This window comes from Cyprinodon tularosa, unplaced genomic scaffold (genome assembly GCF_016077235.1).
Source record: "Cyprinodon tularosa strain WSP-4 unplaced genomic scaffold, ASM1607723v1 ctg6, whole genome shotgun sequence".
NCBI classification, from domain to species: Eukaryota; Metazoa; Chordata; class Actinopteri; order Cyprinodontiformes; family Cyprinodontidae; genus Cyprinodon; species Cyprinodon tularosa.
The window spans coordinates 1,439,602-1,457,500 of NW_024039340.1; the positions used below are offsets into that span (position 1 = coordinate 1,439,602).

General features: G+C 42.9%; 1 protein-coding gene across 6 annotated transcripts in view; it reads left to right on the plus strand.

Moving 5' to 3' along the window:
• The window catches only part of LOC119797818 (sorting nexin-14-like), a 60,596-nt gene that overhangs the window by 6,319 nt on the left and 36,378 nt on the right, over nt 1-17,899 (plus strand). For all 6 annotated transcript variants that reach the window (XR_005282628.1, XM_038307037.1, XM_038307036.1 and 3 more), the window contains exons 2-13: nt 6,571-6,691; nt 6,775-6,848; nt 8,164-8,242; nt 8,320-8,363; nt 8,435-8,522; nt 8,653-8,737; nt 8,819-8,975; nt 11,130-11,205; nt 11,304-11,348; nt 11,791-11,871; nt 12,004-12,118; nt 12,266-12,421. Coding sequence is in view for 5 of the 6 variants with exons in the window: in XM_038307037.1 (XP_038162965.1) it covers nt 6,571-6,691; nt 6,775-6,848; nt 8,164-8,242; nt 8,320-8,363; nt 8,435-8,522; nt 8,653-8,737; nt 8,819-8,975; nt 11,130-11,205; nt 11,304-11,348; nt 11,791-11,871; nt 12,004-12,118; nt 12,266-12,421 (1,121 nt within the window). In the remaining variant the exon portion in view is untranslated. The remainder of the gene's footprint in view (nt 1-6,570; nt 6,692-6,774; nt 6,849-8,163; nt 8,243-8,319; nt 8,364-8,434; nt 8,523-8,652; nt 8,738-8,818; nt 8,976-11,129; nt 11,206-11,303; nt 11,349-11,790; nt 11,872-12,003; nt 12,119-12,265; nt 12,422-17,899) is intronic.

Genomic DNA, 17,899 nt, shown 5'->3' on the forward strand with positions numbered 1-17,899 from the left:
CAGCAAATGAAGGAGCCAGTGCTCATGCATCCATGCACTGGTCGAGTCTCTCTGGCAGTGGCAAGTCAGAAGCTGGTGCTTTACGAAAAAAAGTTCAGAAATTAAATAAAAAGTTGAAGTCTAAAGGAGGAAATGCAACTGAGCCTTTGGCAACTGTAGCCGCTGTTGGTGCTAAGAGTCAAAGTCAAGGTTCTAGGCCTGCACAAAGTTCTAGAAGTAGTGAGCGTTTCTGTTACAGATGTGGAGAAGATGGCCATATCGCCACCCAGTGTTCATCTGTTGAAAATGAGAAAAGAGTCATTAAGAGACTCATAGCGTCGCTTAACAAAGCTAAAGTTAAACAGTCTAGTGATAATGACCCAAACAGTGAGACCACCAACTGTTTCTCTAAAAAACAGGAAGCATGCACTAATACAGATGCCCCGCTTCCTAAAGGTCTCATTGGTCCACCTTCTACAGTGCAAGTGAGAGTGAACAACAACCCATGTACAGCCATATTGGATAGCGGGTCTCAAGTAACAATCATTTTCCAGAAATTTTATGAAGAGCACTTGTCTGATGTACCCATACAACCAGTGTCTGGCTTAGCCATTTGGGGACTAAGCGATACAAGCTATCCTTACTCAGGATACGTTGTGGTGGACATGCAGTTCCCAAGGGAGCTAACTGGAAAGTCTGAGACATTGTCAGTGTTGGCATTGATTTGCCCTGGGCCTAACACACCAGATCAGGTCCCAGTGATCCTAGGTACAAATGCTAACTTGTTCCACCGACTCGCTGACCTATGTGGTCATAAAAAGGGTGAAGCTTTAGCCCGTGCCCTGAGAGTCCGTAGCACTGAGCCAAATAAAGAACAGGTGCTGCCTGACGCCCAAGACATGAACACTGATACTCTGGGTTTAGTGAAATTCATGGGCCCTAATAACTTAACACTTACTCCTCAAGAGAGTCGTTGTGTATCATGTCAACTGGATTTTTGCCAGCCAGTACCTAAAGGCATAATTGTGGTAGAGACAAGTAACATGGCAGCATTACCTCAAGGCGTGATGATCCAGCCTGTAGTTGCTTCAGTTTCTGCCATTGATCCTAACTGCTTCTCTCTGTTAATTCAGAATGAAACCAAGAAGGAGATTACTATACCTCCAGGTACCCCCCTAGGTACAGTCCAGTCAGCTGATTTGGCCAGTTCTATAGTGAAAAGTCAGAACACAGAAGAGCTGGACCCAAATTTGATAGACTTTGGAGATTCTCCTATCCCTAATGAATGGAAGGAAAGAATAAGGAGAAAACTCTGTTGTCGACGCAATGTGTTCTCACTCCATGAATGGGAGGTTGGCTTGGCTAAAGGCGTTGAGCACAACATTCGTCTAACTGATCCTCGTCCGTTCCGTGAAAGATCCAGACGCCTGGCACCTGCGGACATAGAGGATGTGCGCAAGCATCTCAGAGAGCTGTTAGACGCTGGAGTGATACAGGAGTCAAGGAGCCCGTACGCTTCACCTATCGTGGTAGCGCGAAAGAAGAACGGGAATGTACGTATGTGCATAGATTACAGGACTCTGAATAGTAAGACAATACCAGATCAATACACCACACCGCGCATTGATGACGCATTGGATTGTTTAGCAGGAAGTCGATGGTTCTCTGTCTTAGACCTCCGTAGCGGTTACTACCAAATCGCGATGGCAGAGGAAGATAAAGAAAAGACCGCGTTCATTTGTCCTCTCGGCTTCTACCAGTTCGAGCGTATGCCTCAAGGGGTAATGGGAGCTCCTGCGACGTTTCAACGTCTAATGGAGAAGGCCGTTGGGGACATGAATTTGCTGCAAGTCCTCGTTTATCTCGATGATTTAATAGTGTTTGGCGCTACGTTGGAAGAACATGAGGAAAGACTCATGAAAGTATTAGACCGCCTTGAGGAAGTAGGTTTAAAAGTGTCTTTAGATAAGTGCCAGTTCTGTCAGCCCAAAGTCAAGTATGTTGGGCATATCATCTCTGCTGATGGGATTGCGACAGATCCAGCTAAGGTTGAAGCTGTAACCCAATGGCCACAGCCTACTGACCTTAAATCACTCAGGTCATTCCTCGGTTTCTGTGGTTATTACCGCAGATTCGTGGCAAATTACTCCTCCATTGTTAAGCCCTTGACAGACCTGACCAAAGGGTATCCCCCGGTTAGGAAAGGCAAAAAGACTGTCGCGAAAGATCAACAATATTACAAGGAGGCTGAACCTTTTGGCTCACGATGGACTGATGCATGCACAAAAGCTTTTCGTGAGATCATCAGACGGCTTACCAACGCGCCTGTGTTAGCGTTCGCAGACCCTAACAAGCATTACGTGCTACATGTTGATGCAAGCCTTAAAGGTTTGGGAGCAGTCTTACACCAGGTTCATCCTGAAGGTCTCCGTCCTGTTGCATTTGCCAGCAGAGGATTGACTCCTGCGGAGCAGAAGTATCACATCCACCAGCTCGAGTTTCTAGCACTCAAGTGGGCCGTGGTAGACAAATTCCACGATTACCTATATGGTGTGAGGTTCACGGTAATGACCGACAATAATCCACTCACCTATGTGCTGACAACTGGAAAACTCAATGCAACAGGTCACCGGTGGCTTGCTGCACTAGCCACGTATGATTTCGAAGTCAAATATCACCCTGGAAAGGTGAACGTTGGCGCTGACTTACTCTCCCGAAACTGGTCTGATGTTGAAGCAGAGCCCTGGAAGAAACTGTGTCAGGGTGATGTGAAAACACTTTGCAGCCAGGTGAACGCACAAGATGTATGTATGGCTGAGAGGTTAGGAGTTCCTGCAGAGGGTATTCCTGAACTCTATTCTTTTGCAACTCACTTGAACGTTGGGCAGCTAGAACAGTTCACCCAAGACGATTTGCAAAGAGCACAGATCAGAGACCCTGCCCTCAATGTAGTGAGAGAGGCCTTGAACACAGGCCAATGGCTTTCTAATGCTACTGATGCAGAGGTGTCTTTGTTAAAACGTGAGAGTGCCAAACTGACGATTGAATTTGGATTGCTCTACCGAGTGACAACTAAATCTTCTGGTAAAGAACACCGCCAGTTGCTTTTACCCAAAGAGTTCAGAACGCAGGTGTGCCGTGCTTTGCATGATCACATGGGACATCTGGGAGTAGAGAGGACTCTAGAACTGATCAGAGAAAGGTTCTATTGGCCAAAGATGAGTCAGACTGTTGAGACGTACGTAGGAAACTGTGGGAAGTGTGTCACATGGAAGAGTCCATGTCCACGAGCCGCTCCGTTACAACAGATCACTTCCACAGGACCCATGGAGCTAGTATGTATCGATTTCCTCTCTTTAGAGCCAGACTCGAGTGGAATTGCCAACATTCTCGTGGTGACTGATCATTTCAGTCGTTATGCGCAAGCATATCCAACAAAAGATCAACGGGCAGCCACTGTCGCCAAGGTATTGGTTGAGAAATTCTTCGTTCACTATGGTCTACCAGCTCGAATTCATTCAGACCAAGGCCGTGACTTTGAGAGCCGGTTGATCCAGGAACTACTAAAGACATTGGGGATCCGTAAGTCACGGACGACTCCCTATCATCCTCAGGGCGACCCACAGCCAGAGCGCTTTAACAGAACACTGTTATCTATGCTGGGAACCTTGAGAGATACCCACAAGCGCCAGTGGAGTCGTCATGTGAGTCAATTAGTACATGCATACAATAGCACCAAGAATGATGCTACAGGGTATTCTCCCTATTACATCATGTTTGGCAGAGAGGCCAGATTGCCGATCGATGTATGTTTTGGTACTGATGATCAAGAACCAATCAGTCATTCACGTTATGTGGAAGATCTAAAAAGAGACTTAAAGAAGGCATACGAATTGGCTACCAAGTCTGCAACTCAAGTTCATCTACGAAACAAAAGGAACTATGAGAGAGTCCTACGCAACCAAGTGTTAGCCAAGGGTGATCGTGTGCTCTTGAGAAACTTGGGGTTGAAGGGGAAACACAAACTGCAGAGTAGGTGGAACTCTTTACCCTATGTGATAGTGGAAAAGCTTCCTGATTTGCCTGTCTATAGGTTGAAGCCTGAAAGTGGGATGGGGAAGCTAAGAACTATTCACAGAGACAACCTTTTGCCTATTGGAAGTTTGGTGAGAATTTCTCAGGAGACAGATGTTCCAGAGAAACCTAAAAGACCTGTGACTAGGAGTCAGAGAAAATCGGTAACGCATCGATCACATGCTAAAAGGTCTCAAGGTAATGAAGGTTATCTGCTGGATGAGGATTCTAGCGAGGTTGAGTCTGAGTATCAGCCTAGGTTCAGATGGGGGACAGAATCGGAAGATTTTGAACATGCTGTCTCTGACAGAGAGCATGAACGTGAGGTACAGAATTATTCTGATGAGCAGGACAGTGTGTCTGATCATGATGAGTCGGACAGTGTGTCTGATCGTGATGAGGTGGACGAATGTGATGTGATGTCAGAAGACATTGCGGACTCTTGTGATGGTGAAATCGAGGCTACTGATTATGTAGAAATGCCTACTGAACCAATTGATAGAGTAGAGCCTGAAAGACATTCTCCCATTAGAGTGACTAAAGAAGTCCAACCTCAGCGAATTTCCCCTCAACGTGAGAAGAGGTCTATTAAGCCTGTTATCAGACTAACCTATGATGAGGTAGGGAAGCCCAAAGATCAGCCTTTGACTATAGTGCATAGGGGTGTAGTCATAAAGATTGGTTAAAGGGAATTATAATACTTTATTTGAGTTAATGTTTTTATTCATACTTCATTGGAACTAGGTTTCATGGGGACATGTAAACCATTTAAGTGGGGGAGAGTGTAGCCCTGTGCTAATTTTTGGTTTTATTTTGATGAATGGGATTGTTTTCAGTTCATTAAGGTTTTATAGTGTAACTATGTCACAAATGTTTAAAAAACGTTTTAAATGCAATTCCAAGCATTAGTAATGTTCCTATGTCTAATTTTTGTGTTTTATAAATCTTTGTATTTTATTTCTGTTTGTTATACTTGCTAAATTATTTTACTAGTTTCTGATTGGTCAAGGATCTGGGAAGGGAAGTGGAAAAAAGTATGTGTGAATGAGAGGATGGTGAAGGAGACAGCCTGCCCGGTTGTTCCTCCGGTAGACATAATCTAAGTCCGAACTTCTCCAGGCTTTGGGAAAGTATCTGCAGCCAAGTGTTCGGCTAGGACACTTTATATTGCAGTGGACTTTAGTGAGGTGCTCCGGGACACTTTCTGTTCGGTTTACTGGAGAAGCCAAGAGTTACACCTGTTGGAAAACTACACGCGACCAGCGCGCGAGCACACCAGGTTCCGAGGCAGTGAGGAAGGCCGGCTACCGTGGTGGTGAGCTTCCTGACGGCAGTGCTTGGGAACTGTAAGGTTAGAATCATCCTGGACATCGGAGAAGTTGGGGTCTAGTTTGGATAAGACGGCCGGAACCAACTACACAGTGGAGGTCGGGAGATTCTGTGCCGCTGCGGGAGTCCATGCAGGAGCTGTGTGCTGAGGGAGGAGCCACGACAGGTCCAGGCTGCAGCTGCGTGGTTAACCAGGGAGCCGGTGAACTCTACTCTCCTCTTCTATTCCACTCATCTGTGCCACGGTCAGGTACCAAACTCAGTTTCTTTTTATTTGCTCATTGAGTGAAGCGGCCAGTGTTAGTTTTCGGGCCCAACGCACCCAAGCGACGTTCAGGCCTGCAACGGGGTATTTTCTGGGTTTAGTTCTAGTGAAAGCCGGCATAGCTTAGGTTATTTACTGGCGACTTTGATTTTGCATTTGGACTAAGTGTTTGTTTATGACATTGAAAGAAACTAATGGACACTGAGTGTTTAAATTTTGAAATTTGAAAAGTATTATTTTTCCAGTTTAAAGGGTAATTGGTTGAGTTCAAATGAGAACTTGAAATATCAAGGTTTTGTATTCATTTTAAGTGTGCATCGTTTGGAGAGCTTTGTGAATTTATTTTGAGCTTTGATCCCACTCTTATGAGTGAGTGTTTTTTATTTATTGAACCACAAGGTATTCTGCCTTTTATTTAAATTCTGTAATTTCATTTAACCCTTAATTTTTTAGTAAAAAATAAATAAAAGACATTACATCTTGCAATTCATTATTTCATCTTAATATTCTTATTGGGTTAAAAAGATATATATTTACAGGAGTTTATCAAAGGTGCTCATAACCAAACCGATAAAAACGACTGCAGTTTTATCACCTTTTAATGATAGGAACTCAGGGCGCCCCATATTTAGTTGGTTTGCAGGTTATCAGAGGTTTTGCCAGCGAGGTAGGCAAAGGGGCGCTACATATGCATTTAAAGAAGGATGATAGCATTTTTTTTTCTTGTTTTCTTTTTAACATAAATAATTTTATTCCATCTGCAAAATTGTCCTACCTGCTTAAATTTAAGTAATATACATCTATTTCAAGAAAAATTGACTTACATTTTTGCAGTTTATGTATTCAGTACATGGGACAGGACCAGTTGGGGCCACTGGCCCCTGTTAGAACCGCCTCTGGAATGATGTGAGTTGTTTTCACAGATATATCCACATAATCATGGTGTTTTGGTCCTTCCTGGCCGGGGCGGTCACCTTTTACTGCTCACTGGGGCCTGAGTCTCTGCTGCCAAACGTCTTGGTGTCCATTAAACCAAAGGCGAAGGTAGGAGACGCCCTGTCCAAAAGCAAAGCTGCACATTTTCTTTTAGTAACAGATTGATAAAGTGAGATAACCTTCCCCCACAGTCCTTCCAGCAGGAGCTGTTTCCCCTCGGCCACAGCTGTGCTGTTTGTGGAAAGATTAAATGTAAAAGACACAGGTAAATGACCTGAATCCTGATGCTATTCCATGTCAATTTTTGCCCTCAGAAAATGCTAAATTGTCTTTTTTTTTTTATCTTTTTGCAGACAAAAATTTAAAAAATCACACAAAAAAACGAAAAGCTCTTTGTTGATGTGAATCTTGAGCATTGCAGACATTTTTGCATGTTTGTCCATTATTGCAGACATGCAACAAACCCCTAACCTGACTCCGCCAGATGGATTTGCTCCACATATCCATCTGGAAACCTTCCGTTGAAGTAATTTTGGGAAGGGGCGAAAATACTGGTTAGCTGATTGGCCTATGTTGGTGATAGACGGGCCAAATAAACCAATCAGATCAACGAAGCATATGACGTACTGACAGAGCGACGACGAAGAGGAGCCAATTGAAAGATCAAACTCTTGCTGAAACCAGTCGGTAGAAGAGCAAAAACATATTTTCCTCTGATAAAGCCTCCAGAGCAGTGTTTTGCTCTTCTTTCAGTGAAGAAATACTCTGTAATTGCGATAAAACTTGCTCGATAGCCACGCTAACGCTAGTTTCATCGGCTGAAGCCGCCATGTTCTTTAGACTGAACTGTCGCGCTTCTCGTTGCGTCACACCTCAACCCGCCTCAAAGCCAACGCTGATTGGACGTTCGTTTGGTAAACGGCTCCAAATTTTCTTTAACAGAGAGTCTCCAGACTGATTAGCGAGTGAAACCTTGCGAGATCAGGATGGTCTCACGAGGCTAACAAACCCCTTCTAACAGCCAGATTGCATGTGCATAGTTAAACGTTCCAGTTATGACACAGCCAGTGTTGACCTAGGAACCTTTGCAAGCTACTGTTTCTGCTACAACTGGTCCCCAACGGTGTATATTAGCGCTGGCCATTATAAATGCTCTCAGAAATTTGTAATATACCTACGTTTCTATTTATTTTGAAAATAAATAGAGCGCTTAGAAATTTTATTTTGACAACTAATTAAAGGTAAAAACACACACATATATATAAATATGTATAAATTTAGGCATCAGTAGGGGCAACAGTTGTCAGATGTTCAACACAAGGTGGTTCTATAAAAGATAGATTCAAAGGCATGCTGCAGTACATCCATTTTATTTTAAGAAAATAAAACCATGTTTTCTTTCTGTCACCCTAATATATGTGATCATTTTTTGTATCACAAATTAATGACCAAAGTAAGAAACCAATTTGAAGATAAAGAGGTTAAAAAGTGGACCATGTGATATGGTACACGGCTGCCTAAAATTACTTTCAGCTGTTTTTTTCACTAAAATATTTTAATTTTTGTTCCATTTTTTTCAGACCAACTTTGTTACTGGAAAACTATCAACCTTGGCTTGACCTGAAAATACCCTCTAAGGTGGACGCTTCCCTGTCGGAGGTATGACATCACTGACGAACAATAAAACAGATTTTAAAACAATTTCATGTTCTCATCGGTTCTTGTTTTTTTTACAGATCCTGGAACTTGTCTTAGAAAATTTTGTATATCCTTGGTACAGGTTGGTATATCTTTATGTTTATTTTTGGGAGTGATAGTGTTCGATTTAAGTGACAGATTGCTTTCTTTTAGGGATATCACGGATGACGAGTCTTTTGTTGACGAGCTGAGGGTGACTTTACGCTTCTTTGCAGCTGTTTTGGTCCGCCGAACTCAAAAAGTGAGACATTCTGACTTAATGGACCAGCCCAAATCCTGGCCCATTTCGACCGGTCCATTATTCTAATTATCAGATTGCTTCATCTTTCTGATTATGAGATTAAATCTTATTTCTCTCTGTTTTGTCAAAGGTGGACGTTGCTTCACTCATCACCCAAAAGCTTCTTAAAGTTTCCATGAAACACATTGAAATTATCAGCAAAGCCAGACAGAAAGGTATTGCTGATTTCTAAGACTAACATCTTTCTATTATGATCAGAAGTGCAGGTGTAATTTGATTCTTGTTTTCCGGAGCAGTAAAAAACACAGAGTATTTCCAACAAGCTGCCCTGGATGAGTACGGTCCTGATCTCCACGTGGCGCTCCGTAGTCGCAGAGACGAGCTTCTCTACCTCCGGAAGCTGACTGAGAACCTCTTCCCTTACATCCTGCCGCCCAAGGCCACAGACTGCCGGTAACTCACCGCTGCGCTTGACAAGATTAAACTGAAGCTAGCTTAAATCAACCCAATGAGTTGAAGCTCTATATGATATACCAACAAAAATAGTTAATCGCTGTAAAATTAAAAGACCAAGTGAGACTGGTTGCAGATCTGCACTGTCAGGACCCTTTGCTGCAGACCTGCAAATGGCGTCTCCTGCACTGTCAGGACCGGAAGTTTCTTCCAAAAGTTGTATCCAAAACCTTCGGGAAAACAGTAGGTAGCAGCACGTCTTTGCTGCCGGATTAGAGTTTTTTTACAGAGTTAAACTGAGCATAGGAGCAGTTTAAATTATGTTGTAAGCAAAAATCCTCATAGGACAGCCAACCTGCATTGTCGTTTAGAAAATATCTTATAAATGCCCTTTTCCATTCAGAGATTCAAATACAGACTTATTTCTATCTAGCACATATGTATTATTTGAAATAGCAGTTTGGTGGGGAATAAAAAAGGGCGTGTACATAAGTTTTAAGCATAACAACACTTCTTTGTGTAAGCAATCTAGCTTCATGGGGGGTTTATCGATGCTATCTTCTAATCAACTCTGCTTTTACTTTGAAAGTCTTTGAATAAACTTCCGGTTCTAACAGTGAAGGAGACCTCACATTGCAGTTCTGCAGCCAGGGTCCTGACAGTGCAGCTCTGGGTCCTGACATTGCAGCTCTGGGTCCTGACAGTGCAGCTCTGGGTCCTGACATTGCAGCTCTGGGTCCTGACATTGCAGCTCTGGGCCCTGAAATTGCAGCTCTGGGTCCTGACATTGCAGCTCTGGGCCCTGACATTGCAGCTCTGGGTCCTGACATTGCAGCTCTGGGTCCTGACATTGCAGCTCTGGGTCCTGACATTGCAGCTCTGGGTCCTGACATTGCAGCTCTGGGTCCTGACATTGCAGCTCTGGGTCCTGACATTGCAGCTCTGGGGTCCTGACATTGCAGCTCTGGGGCCCTGACATTGCAGCTCTGGGCCCTGACATTGCAGCTCTGGGCCCTGACATCGCAGCTCTGGGCCCTGACATTGCAGCTCTGGGCCCTGACATTGCAGCTCTGGGTCCTGACATTGCAGCTCTGGGGTCCTGACATTGCAGCTCTGGGGCCCTGACATTGGAGCTCTGGGCCCTGACATTGCAGCTCTGGGCCCTGACATCGCAGCTCTGGGCCCTGACATTGCAGCTCTGGGCCCTGACATTGCAGCTCTGGGTCCTGACAGTGCAGCTCTAGGTCCTGACATTGCAGCTCTGGGTCCTGACATTGCAGCTCTGGGGTCCTGACAGTGCAGCTCTGGGGCCCTGACATTGCAGCTCTGGGGCCCTGACATTGCAGCTCTGGGGCCCTGACATTGCAGCTCTGGGCCCTGACATTGCAGCTCTGGGCCCTGACATTGCAGCTCTGGGCCCTGACATTGCAGCTCTGGGCCCTGACATTGCAGCTCTGGGCCCTGACATTGCAGCTCTGGGCCCTGACATTGCAGCTCTGGGTCCTGACCGTGCAGCTCTAGGTCCTGACAGTGCAGCTTTGGGCCTAACTTCATGGGACGGGCCTCAGGACAGTCCGGCTCTTTCTGATAGTTCTGTAATACTGCCAGCAGATGGCGCCCTGACTGTGTATGTCTGCTCAACCTGCCTGGTCCTGGATCTCTATTTAGGCTCAAAAAGGACTAAATACTTTCAGGACTGATGCTTATTATATGTAGATTTACTATTTTATCATGATCAAATGTTATTTTTTTGTATGTACAGATGACATGACTATGCACATTTAATATACCGCTGTCACATTGCAGCCTTAATATGATCGTTGTATTTTATTGGGTTTTAATGTTACAGACCACCACAAAGTTGTGCATTTTATTCACCCCACTTTACTGTGATTCTCCTTGATAATATGAAATGCAACCATTTGTACTACTTAGTAAAGTACCTCTGTCTTAATGTGTAATTTATTCTAAATCTTCATGATGGGAAAAAGTTTAGTTGGTGTGAATCCTTTTTTTTTTGGACCCTATCTTCTCTGATGAAGAAAATGTGAAGAATAATGGGTCTTCTTTCATTTTTTTTATTTATTTTTACCATTTAAATGTGTTTTTTTTTTTTTTTTTTTTTTTTGCTTTTTCTTTATTTTTTTTTGTCAGATCTCTAGCTCTCCTGATTAGAGAAGTCTTGGCCGGTTCCGTCTTTCTTCCTTCGATGGACTATTTGGCTGATCCAGTGAGTTCATGGCGAATTAGGCTTATTTTTCTAACAAACATCAAAATGAAAATTCAGATCCAGAGACGTGAGCAAATCTCCCTTTGTTTACATTACAGGACACAGTGAATCATTTAATTTTGATATTCATTGACAACTCCCCTGTAAGTATGTTGAACCACATTTCAACAACATGTTTGGTTTGTATTTTCTGTCATGCTGTTGCAAAGTGGATATACTTTATGATTAAATGCATGTTTTTATTTCTAATGAAATAAAACTGAATATTATTTAACAGCTTTTTTTCAGTAACAATTTGCTACTTGAAACCCATATGTATTAATTACACAGAGATTGGGGATTTAAAGCCTTATTTTTTTATTAACTATGAGGATTTTTTTTTTTTTAGATTGAGCTACAAAAAAATATGACTTTTAATACTAAAACATTAAATAAAGCCAAAAAAAAAAAACACGTATTATTACAGAATTTTGGCCCTTATTGGGACGTTTGTTTAATGTCTTTTTTTCTGACAAACATCCTGATTGGAATGCATAATTGTGATTTATAAAGGATTACATTTATATGCATTTATTTTCTCTACAGCCCGAAGAAGCAACAGAGCCAACTTCAACACTTGTTCCATTTTTACACAAGTATTCTGATTCTCGCAACAAAAAGCCTTCAGTAAGTGCTTTGCTCTACTTATACATGTAACATGTTCTCATGAGACATGTGAAATAAATTTTACCGAAAGCCAAACAAGCACATAAAGCCGAATCTGTTTGCCGTCGCCTGTTTTTTCTTTCCCTGCACCAGGTGCTCAAGCTGGAGTTAAAGGAAATCCGAGAACAACAAGACCTCCTCTTTCGCTTCATGAACTTCCTCAAACAAGAAGGAGCTGTGCACGTGCTCCAGTTCTGTCTCGCAGTTGGTAAGTGGGTCTCATTCACACCTGGACAGAGGTGGGCAGGTTAACCTACCTTCTGTTGCACCAGCGCTGGTCTCAGTTTGATGCTACAGTCCTGTGAAAACCTTCCACACGGTGACTCCATCTTGTCTAAATGTCTTAATTCCTCAGAGGAATTCAATGATAGGATTCTTTGCCCCGAGCTTTCGGACTCGGAGAAGATGATGCTGCATGAAGAGGTGAAGAAGATCTATGAGACTTACTGCTTGGATGAGAGCGTCGACAAGATCCGCTTCGACCCTTTTATAGTGGACGAGATCCGCAACAGTATGTTATCTCTGAATACCTTTAGAATGAGAATTTAATAGCCTAATTCTATAAGGAGTGGACTTTATGATTTACTACATGAAAGAAATTGAATCATGATAAAGATATTTAATTTTTCAGTACATTTGTGTTATATATAACCAGTATTTTGCAGTAAAACACTGGTTATTTATTGACCAGTACATCTGGTCTGTGAATAATCAGGTTGTATACCCAGTTAAAATCAGTTAAGTAAGTAAGTCATTTCTTGCACGCTCTGTTTTAAAATCTTTGTTATTTTACAGAGTTAATGCTAGAGAAACCACTTAAGGTTCAACTTCCTTCCCCCTTCGGACTCACGGAAGAAGTTTGATATATATATATTCTGCAGCATTATATATAATATATATATATGTATATGTATATGTATATATACATACATATATATATATATATATATATATATATATATATATATATATATATATATATATATATATATATATATATATATATATATATATAAATGTATATATGTATATATATATATATGTATATATATATATATGTATATATATATATATGTATATATATATATATATATATATATATATATATATATGTATATATATATATATGTATATATATATATATGTATATATATATATATATATATATATATATATATATATATATATATATATATATATATATGTATATATACATACATATATATACATACATGTATATATACATACATATGTATACATACATGTATATATACATACATATGTATACATACATATATATATATATATATATATATATATGTATATATACATACTGTTACGCCCACCAAGGACACAACATATTTGAGGACACGAGACAAAAATGAGGGTTCAAAAAAAGATATTTTATTAATAAATTCTCTCCGTTTTAGTTGTTCTTGGTTCGGCTTCTTCAGATGTTCTGCGAAGAGAAAAATAGTTAACGGCCCTCAAATCCCGTGCCCCAAAAAAATAAAAAAAGAAACCCAAAGTAACAACAGAAAGTTGGACCTGGCAGGCCGATCAAACAGAATAAAACGGTACAGCAGGGGGCCAACCCTATACAGGGCCGTCGAAGCCCCTACTGGTACCGGACTAAAGGCAAAAAATAACCTAAGCGAAAGAAAAATCGAAAACAGGACTACCGGTCCCGCCAGGCCAAAAACCTCAAGAAAAAAGTAAGAAAAAGGTAACAAAAATACCACATGGCAGGCTGGAACGTCCGCTGCAGGCCGCAGCGACAAGACCAGTGCGCACCGCGCATGATGGAGCAAATGAAGCAGGTGGGAAGTGGCGTCCAAACGAGGTTGGAAAGGAACGCGCAAGGAACGCGCTAACGTGCTGAAGGCCAGCCTATTTATAGGCGGACGACAGCACCACAAATTAACATAATTAACTTGCTAAAAGAATCCCAAAATATATTAACAAAAGATCCTTCAACTAAAGTTTATAAGAAACAAAGAAAAGAAATGGACAAAAATCATAATGTGCCCGAAGCACATAACACCCCCACCCAAAGACTCTGAATGGGGTCTGAAGTAAAAAAAAACCCCAACCCATTCAGAGAAAAAAACAAACGGGACTAGAGACGCGAGAGTGCGTCGGCCACTACGTTGTCTTTACCACGAACATGCTGTATAGAGATGTTAAAGGATTGGAGTCGCAAAGACCAGTTCATCAAGCGGCGGTTTTTATTCCGCATGCGAGCCAGAAAAACTAACGGATTATGGTCCGTAAAAACAACCACAGATCCGCTAGAACCTCCAACATACACCTCAAAATGTTCCAAAGCAAGGATCAACGCTAATGCCTCCTTCTCAATGGTGGAATACCATCTCTGATACTTATCCAGTTTCTTAGAAAAATAAGAAACCGGATGTTCCACCCCATCAGTACCATCCTGGAGCAGGACAGCTCCGACACCAGAATCACAAGCGTCCACAGCCAACTTAAATGGTACATCAAAACGAGGAGCAGACAACACAGGAGCATTAACCAGCAAATGCTTAGTTTGCTCAAAAGCAGATTGACACCGATCAGACCAAATAAAAGCCACTTTAGGGCTAAGTAGGTCTGTCAACGGGGCAGCCACAGAGGAAAAGTTTTTACAAAACCCCCTGTAGTAGCCAACCATCGCCAGATAGCGGCGTAGCTCAGTACGAGTGGTGGGCACTGGGACAGAAAGAATAGCCTCTACTTTAGCCTCAACGGGGCGCACCTGACCTCCCCCGACCCTTTTTCCAAGATAGGTCACCGTCGCGTGGCCGAATTGGCATTTAGAAAGATTAACCGTCAAATTAGCCTCACTCAGACGCGTAAAAACAGTTTTTAAATGGTCAACGTGCTCAGTCCAGGTAGCAGAACAAATCACCACGTCATCCAAATAAGCCTCACAGAATGATAAACCCGACAAAACAACATTCATTAGCCGTTGAAACGTCGCTGGGGCGTTACGCATCCCAAAAGCCATCACGGTGTACTGAAGGAAATCATCGGGTGTGACAAAGGCGGAAATCTCCTGGGCTCTCGCCGTTAAGGGCACCTGCCAGTACCCCTTTAGCAAATCCAGCTTCGTAACGAACTGGGCAGCCCCCACATGGTCCACACAATCCTCCATACGAGGGAGTGGATAGCAATCCGGCCTAGTCACCCCATTTACCTTCCTGAAGTCCGTACAAAAACGGTCCTCCCCATTGGCTTTAACAGTCAGGAGACATGGTGAACTCCACGCACTACTGCTGGCAACAGCAAGTCCATGTTCCACCATGTACTCCACCTGCGTCTGCAAACGGCGCCGTTTGTCTGGGTTCACTCTGTACGGGTGTTGTTTAATTGGCCTGGAATCACCAATGTCAATGTCATGGCTGAGCACACGAGTCTGAGTGGGAATATCTGCAAACAGAGACCTATGAGACTGGATCAAATGAACCACATCAGCCTGCTTGGAAAAATCAAGGTGTGACAACAAGAGAGGCAAGTTCCCCAACACCGCTGAATTTGGAACCCTCCCTTCAGTAACAGCCGGGGAGAAAACGTCATCTTCAGGTTCAGCACCGGACAGCTCCTCCCGTGCATCTGCAGCTGCCCCGACATCTGCGTCATCTCGTTCACTGGAAACACAACTGATAGATTTATGCAGAGCAGATGCACGTTCGACGTACGGCTTCAGCATGTTCACATGACATAAGCGTGAAGTGCGCCTCCGATCAGGAGTAGAGATCAGATAATCACGATTACCAACCTTTCTCGTGATTGTATAAGGCCCACTACAGCGCGCTTGCAAGCTGGAACCAGGAACCGGAAGTAACGCTAACACTTTCTCCCCAGGCTGAAAAACTCTCAAAACTGCCCTTCTGTCAAACAAGGACTTCATTTTAGCCTGTGCAGTTTTAAGATTCTCTTTAGCAATCTCACACGCACGATTCAACTTCATCCGGAAATTACTAACATAGTCTAACAAATTCAGGTCAGATTTGTCACACAACCACTTCTCTTTCAACAGCCTTAAAGGGCCGCGAACAGTGTGAGCAAAAACCAAGTCCGACGGGCTAAACCCCAGAGATTCCTGAACCACCTCCCGAATAGCAAACATTTGTAAATGTACACCTTCATCCCAGTCTTTTTCAAACTCCAAACAGTAGGTGCGAAGCATTGTTTTTAAAGTTTGATGGAAACGCTCGAGTGCGCCCTGACTCTCTGGGTGATAAGCGCTGGAATGACAGTGCTTTATGTCCAATTGACGTAAAACCTGTGCAAAAACTCTAGACATGAAATTAGACCCCTGGTCAGTCTGCACAACCCGAGGTAAACCAAACAATGAAAAAAACTTTGTCAATGCTTTAACCACTACGGGCGTAGTTATTTTACGCACCGGAAAAACCTCTGGAAAACGAGTAGAGGTGCACATCACCGTTACTAAGAATTTATTCCCCGCTTTGGTTCGAGGCAACGGACCCACACAGTCAACCAATACTCTCTCAAATGGTTCAGTGATGGCTGGGATGGGATACAAAGGAGCAGGAGAAATCGTCTGATTTGGCTTTCCAGACACTTGACAAAAGTGACACGAATTACAATAGCGCACGACATCGCTCTTCAATCCTGGCCAAAAGAAATGACGCAAAATGCGATCATAGGTCTTTCTGATGCCAAGGTGACCCGCTAACGGATTATCATGTGCCAACCGCAAAATTTCTGAACGATATGGAGATGGAACAACAATCTGCTTCACCACACTCCACTCTTCAACAGGAGACACATTCAAAGGGGTCCATTAACACATCAGAAGACCATCATCCAAAAAATAGCCAGTAGAAATGGAGTCAGGCTTATCAGTTAATGCATCGCCGAACAATGACTCCAAACTCTTATCACTTTTCTGGAGCTCGATCAACTGCTTCCTAGACCATGATAGCGTATTCACATCCAACATGTCATCCTCCACAGTTCGCTTCAATGGAACATGTTCGGATTCAGCGTTGAACAAAAAACTTCCACTCAAGTCAAACTCATCTTTCCTCTCGGCTTGATGACGTTTAAGTGCTGCACGCGTAACTGCGCATGACGTGAAAACACCTGGGAATTTACGGGCGAGCGCATCTGGACAGTCGCTCAACACCGGAACAGGTGTAACCTCTGGGGTAACCAATACTCGACCCCCAGCCAAATCGTTGCCCATGATCATGGAGACGCCCGCTATTGGAAAACTAGGACGCACCCCAACCACAGCGTCACCAGACCACAGCTCAGACTGGATCACGATTTTATGCAGAGGAACGCAGATTTCTTGCATGCCAAAACCACGCACTGGAACATCAGAGCCAATCGCAGTGTCGTTATTCAACGGCAAGATTCCCTCCATAATAAAAGATTGAGAGGCAGCAGTGTCTCGTAATATTTTTACAGGGATCTTTTCACCAGTTAGAGACAAAGAAACAAATCCATCCATAATGAAAGGCTTAAAATCAGCATACTCGCAAGGCTGTGTTGAAAGCGGATGAACATCGCCTTTCACAGTTTTAATTAGAGCGACGGGCTTAGTGTTCTTTTTCTGCAAAACCGGGCAATTGGCCATAACGTGTCCACCCTTTTTACAATAAAAACACGTCCCATTAGTTTTTAATTCCAACCTGTTATCCGATTTGCCTCCCACGCCACCGAGCGCAGCAGATACATCTGTTTCAACAAGCGAGGCAGTTTTGGCCCACTCCTTCCCATTATTTTCAGAGTGGTCAAACTTACTAAAGAGATGTGAGCGCTCAAAATGACTTTTGTGCGTTAACATGTACTCATCAACGAGCACCGCAGCTTCTGACACATTTGAGACTTTATTTTCATTCAAGTAGGTGGTAACTTTCTCAGGCAAATTATTTTTAAAGTCTTCCAACAAAATAAGTTGCTTAAGCTGCGCAAAATCGGCAACCTTCTTAGAAGCGCACCAACGATCAAAGAG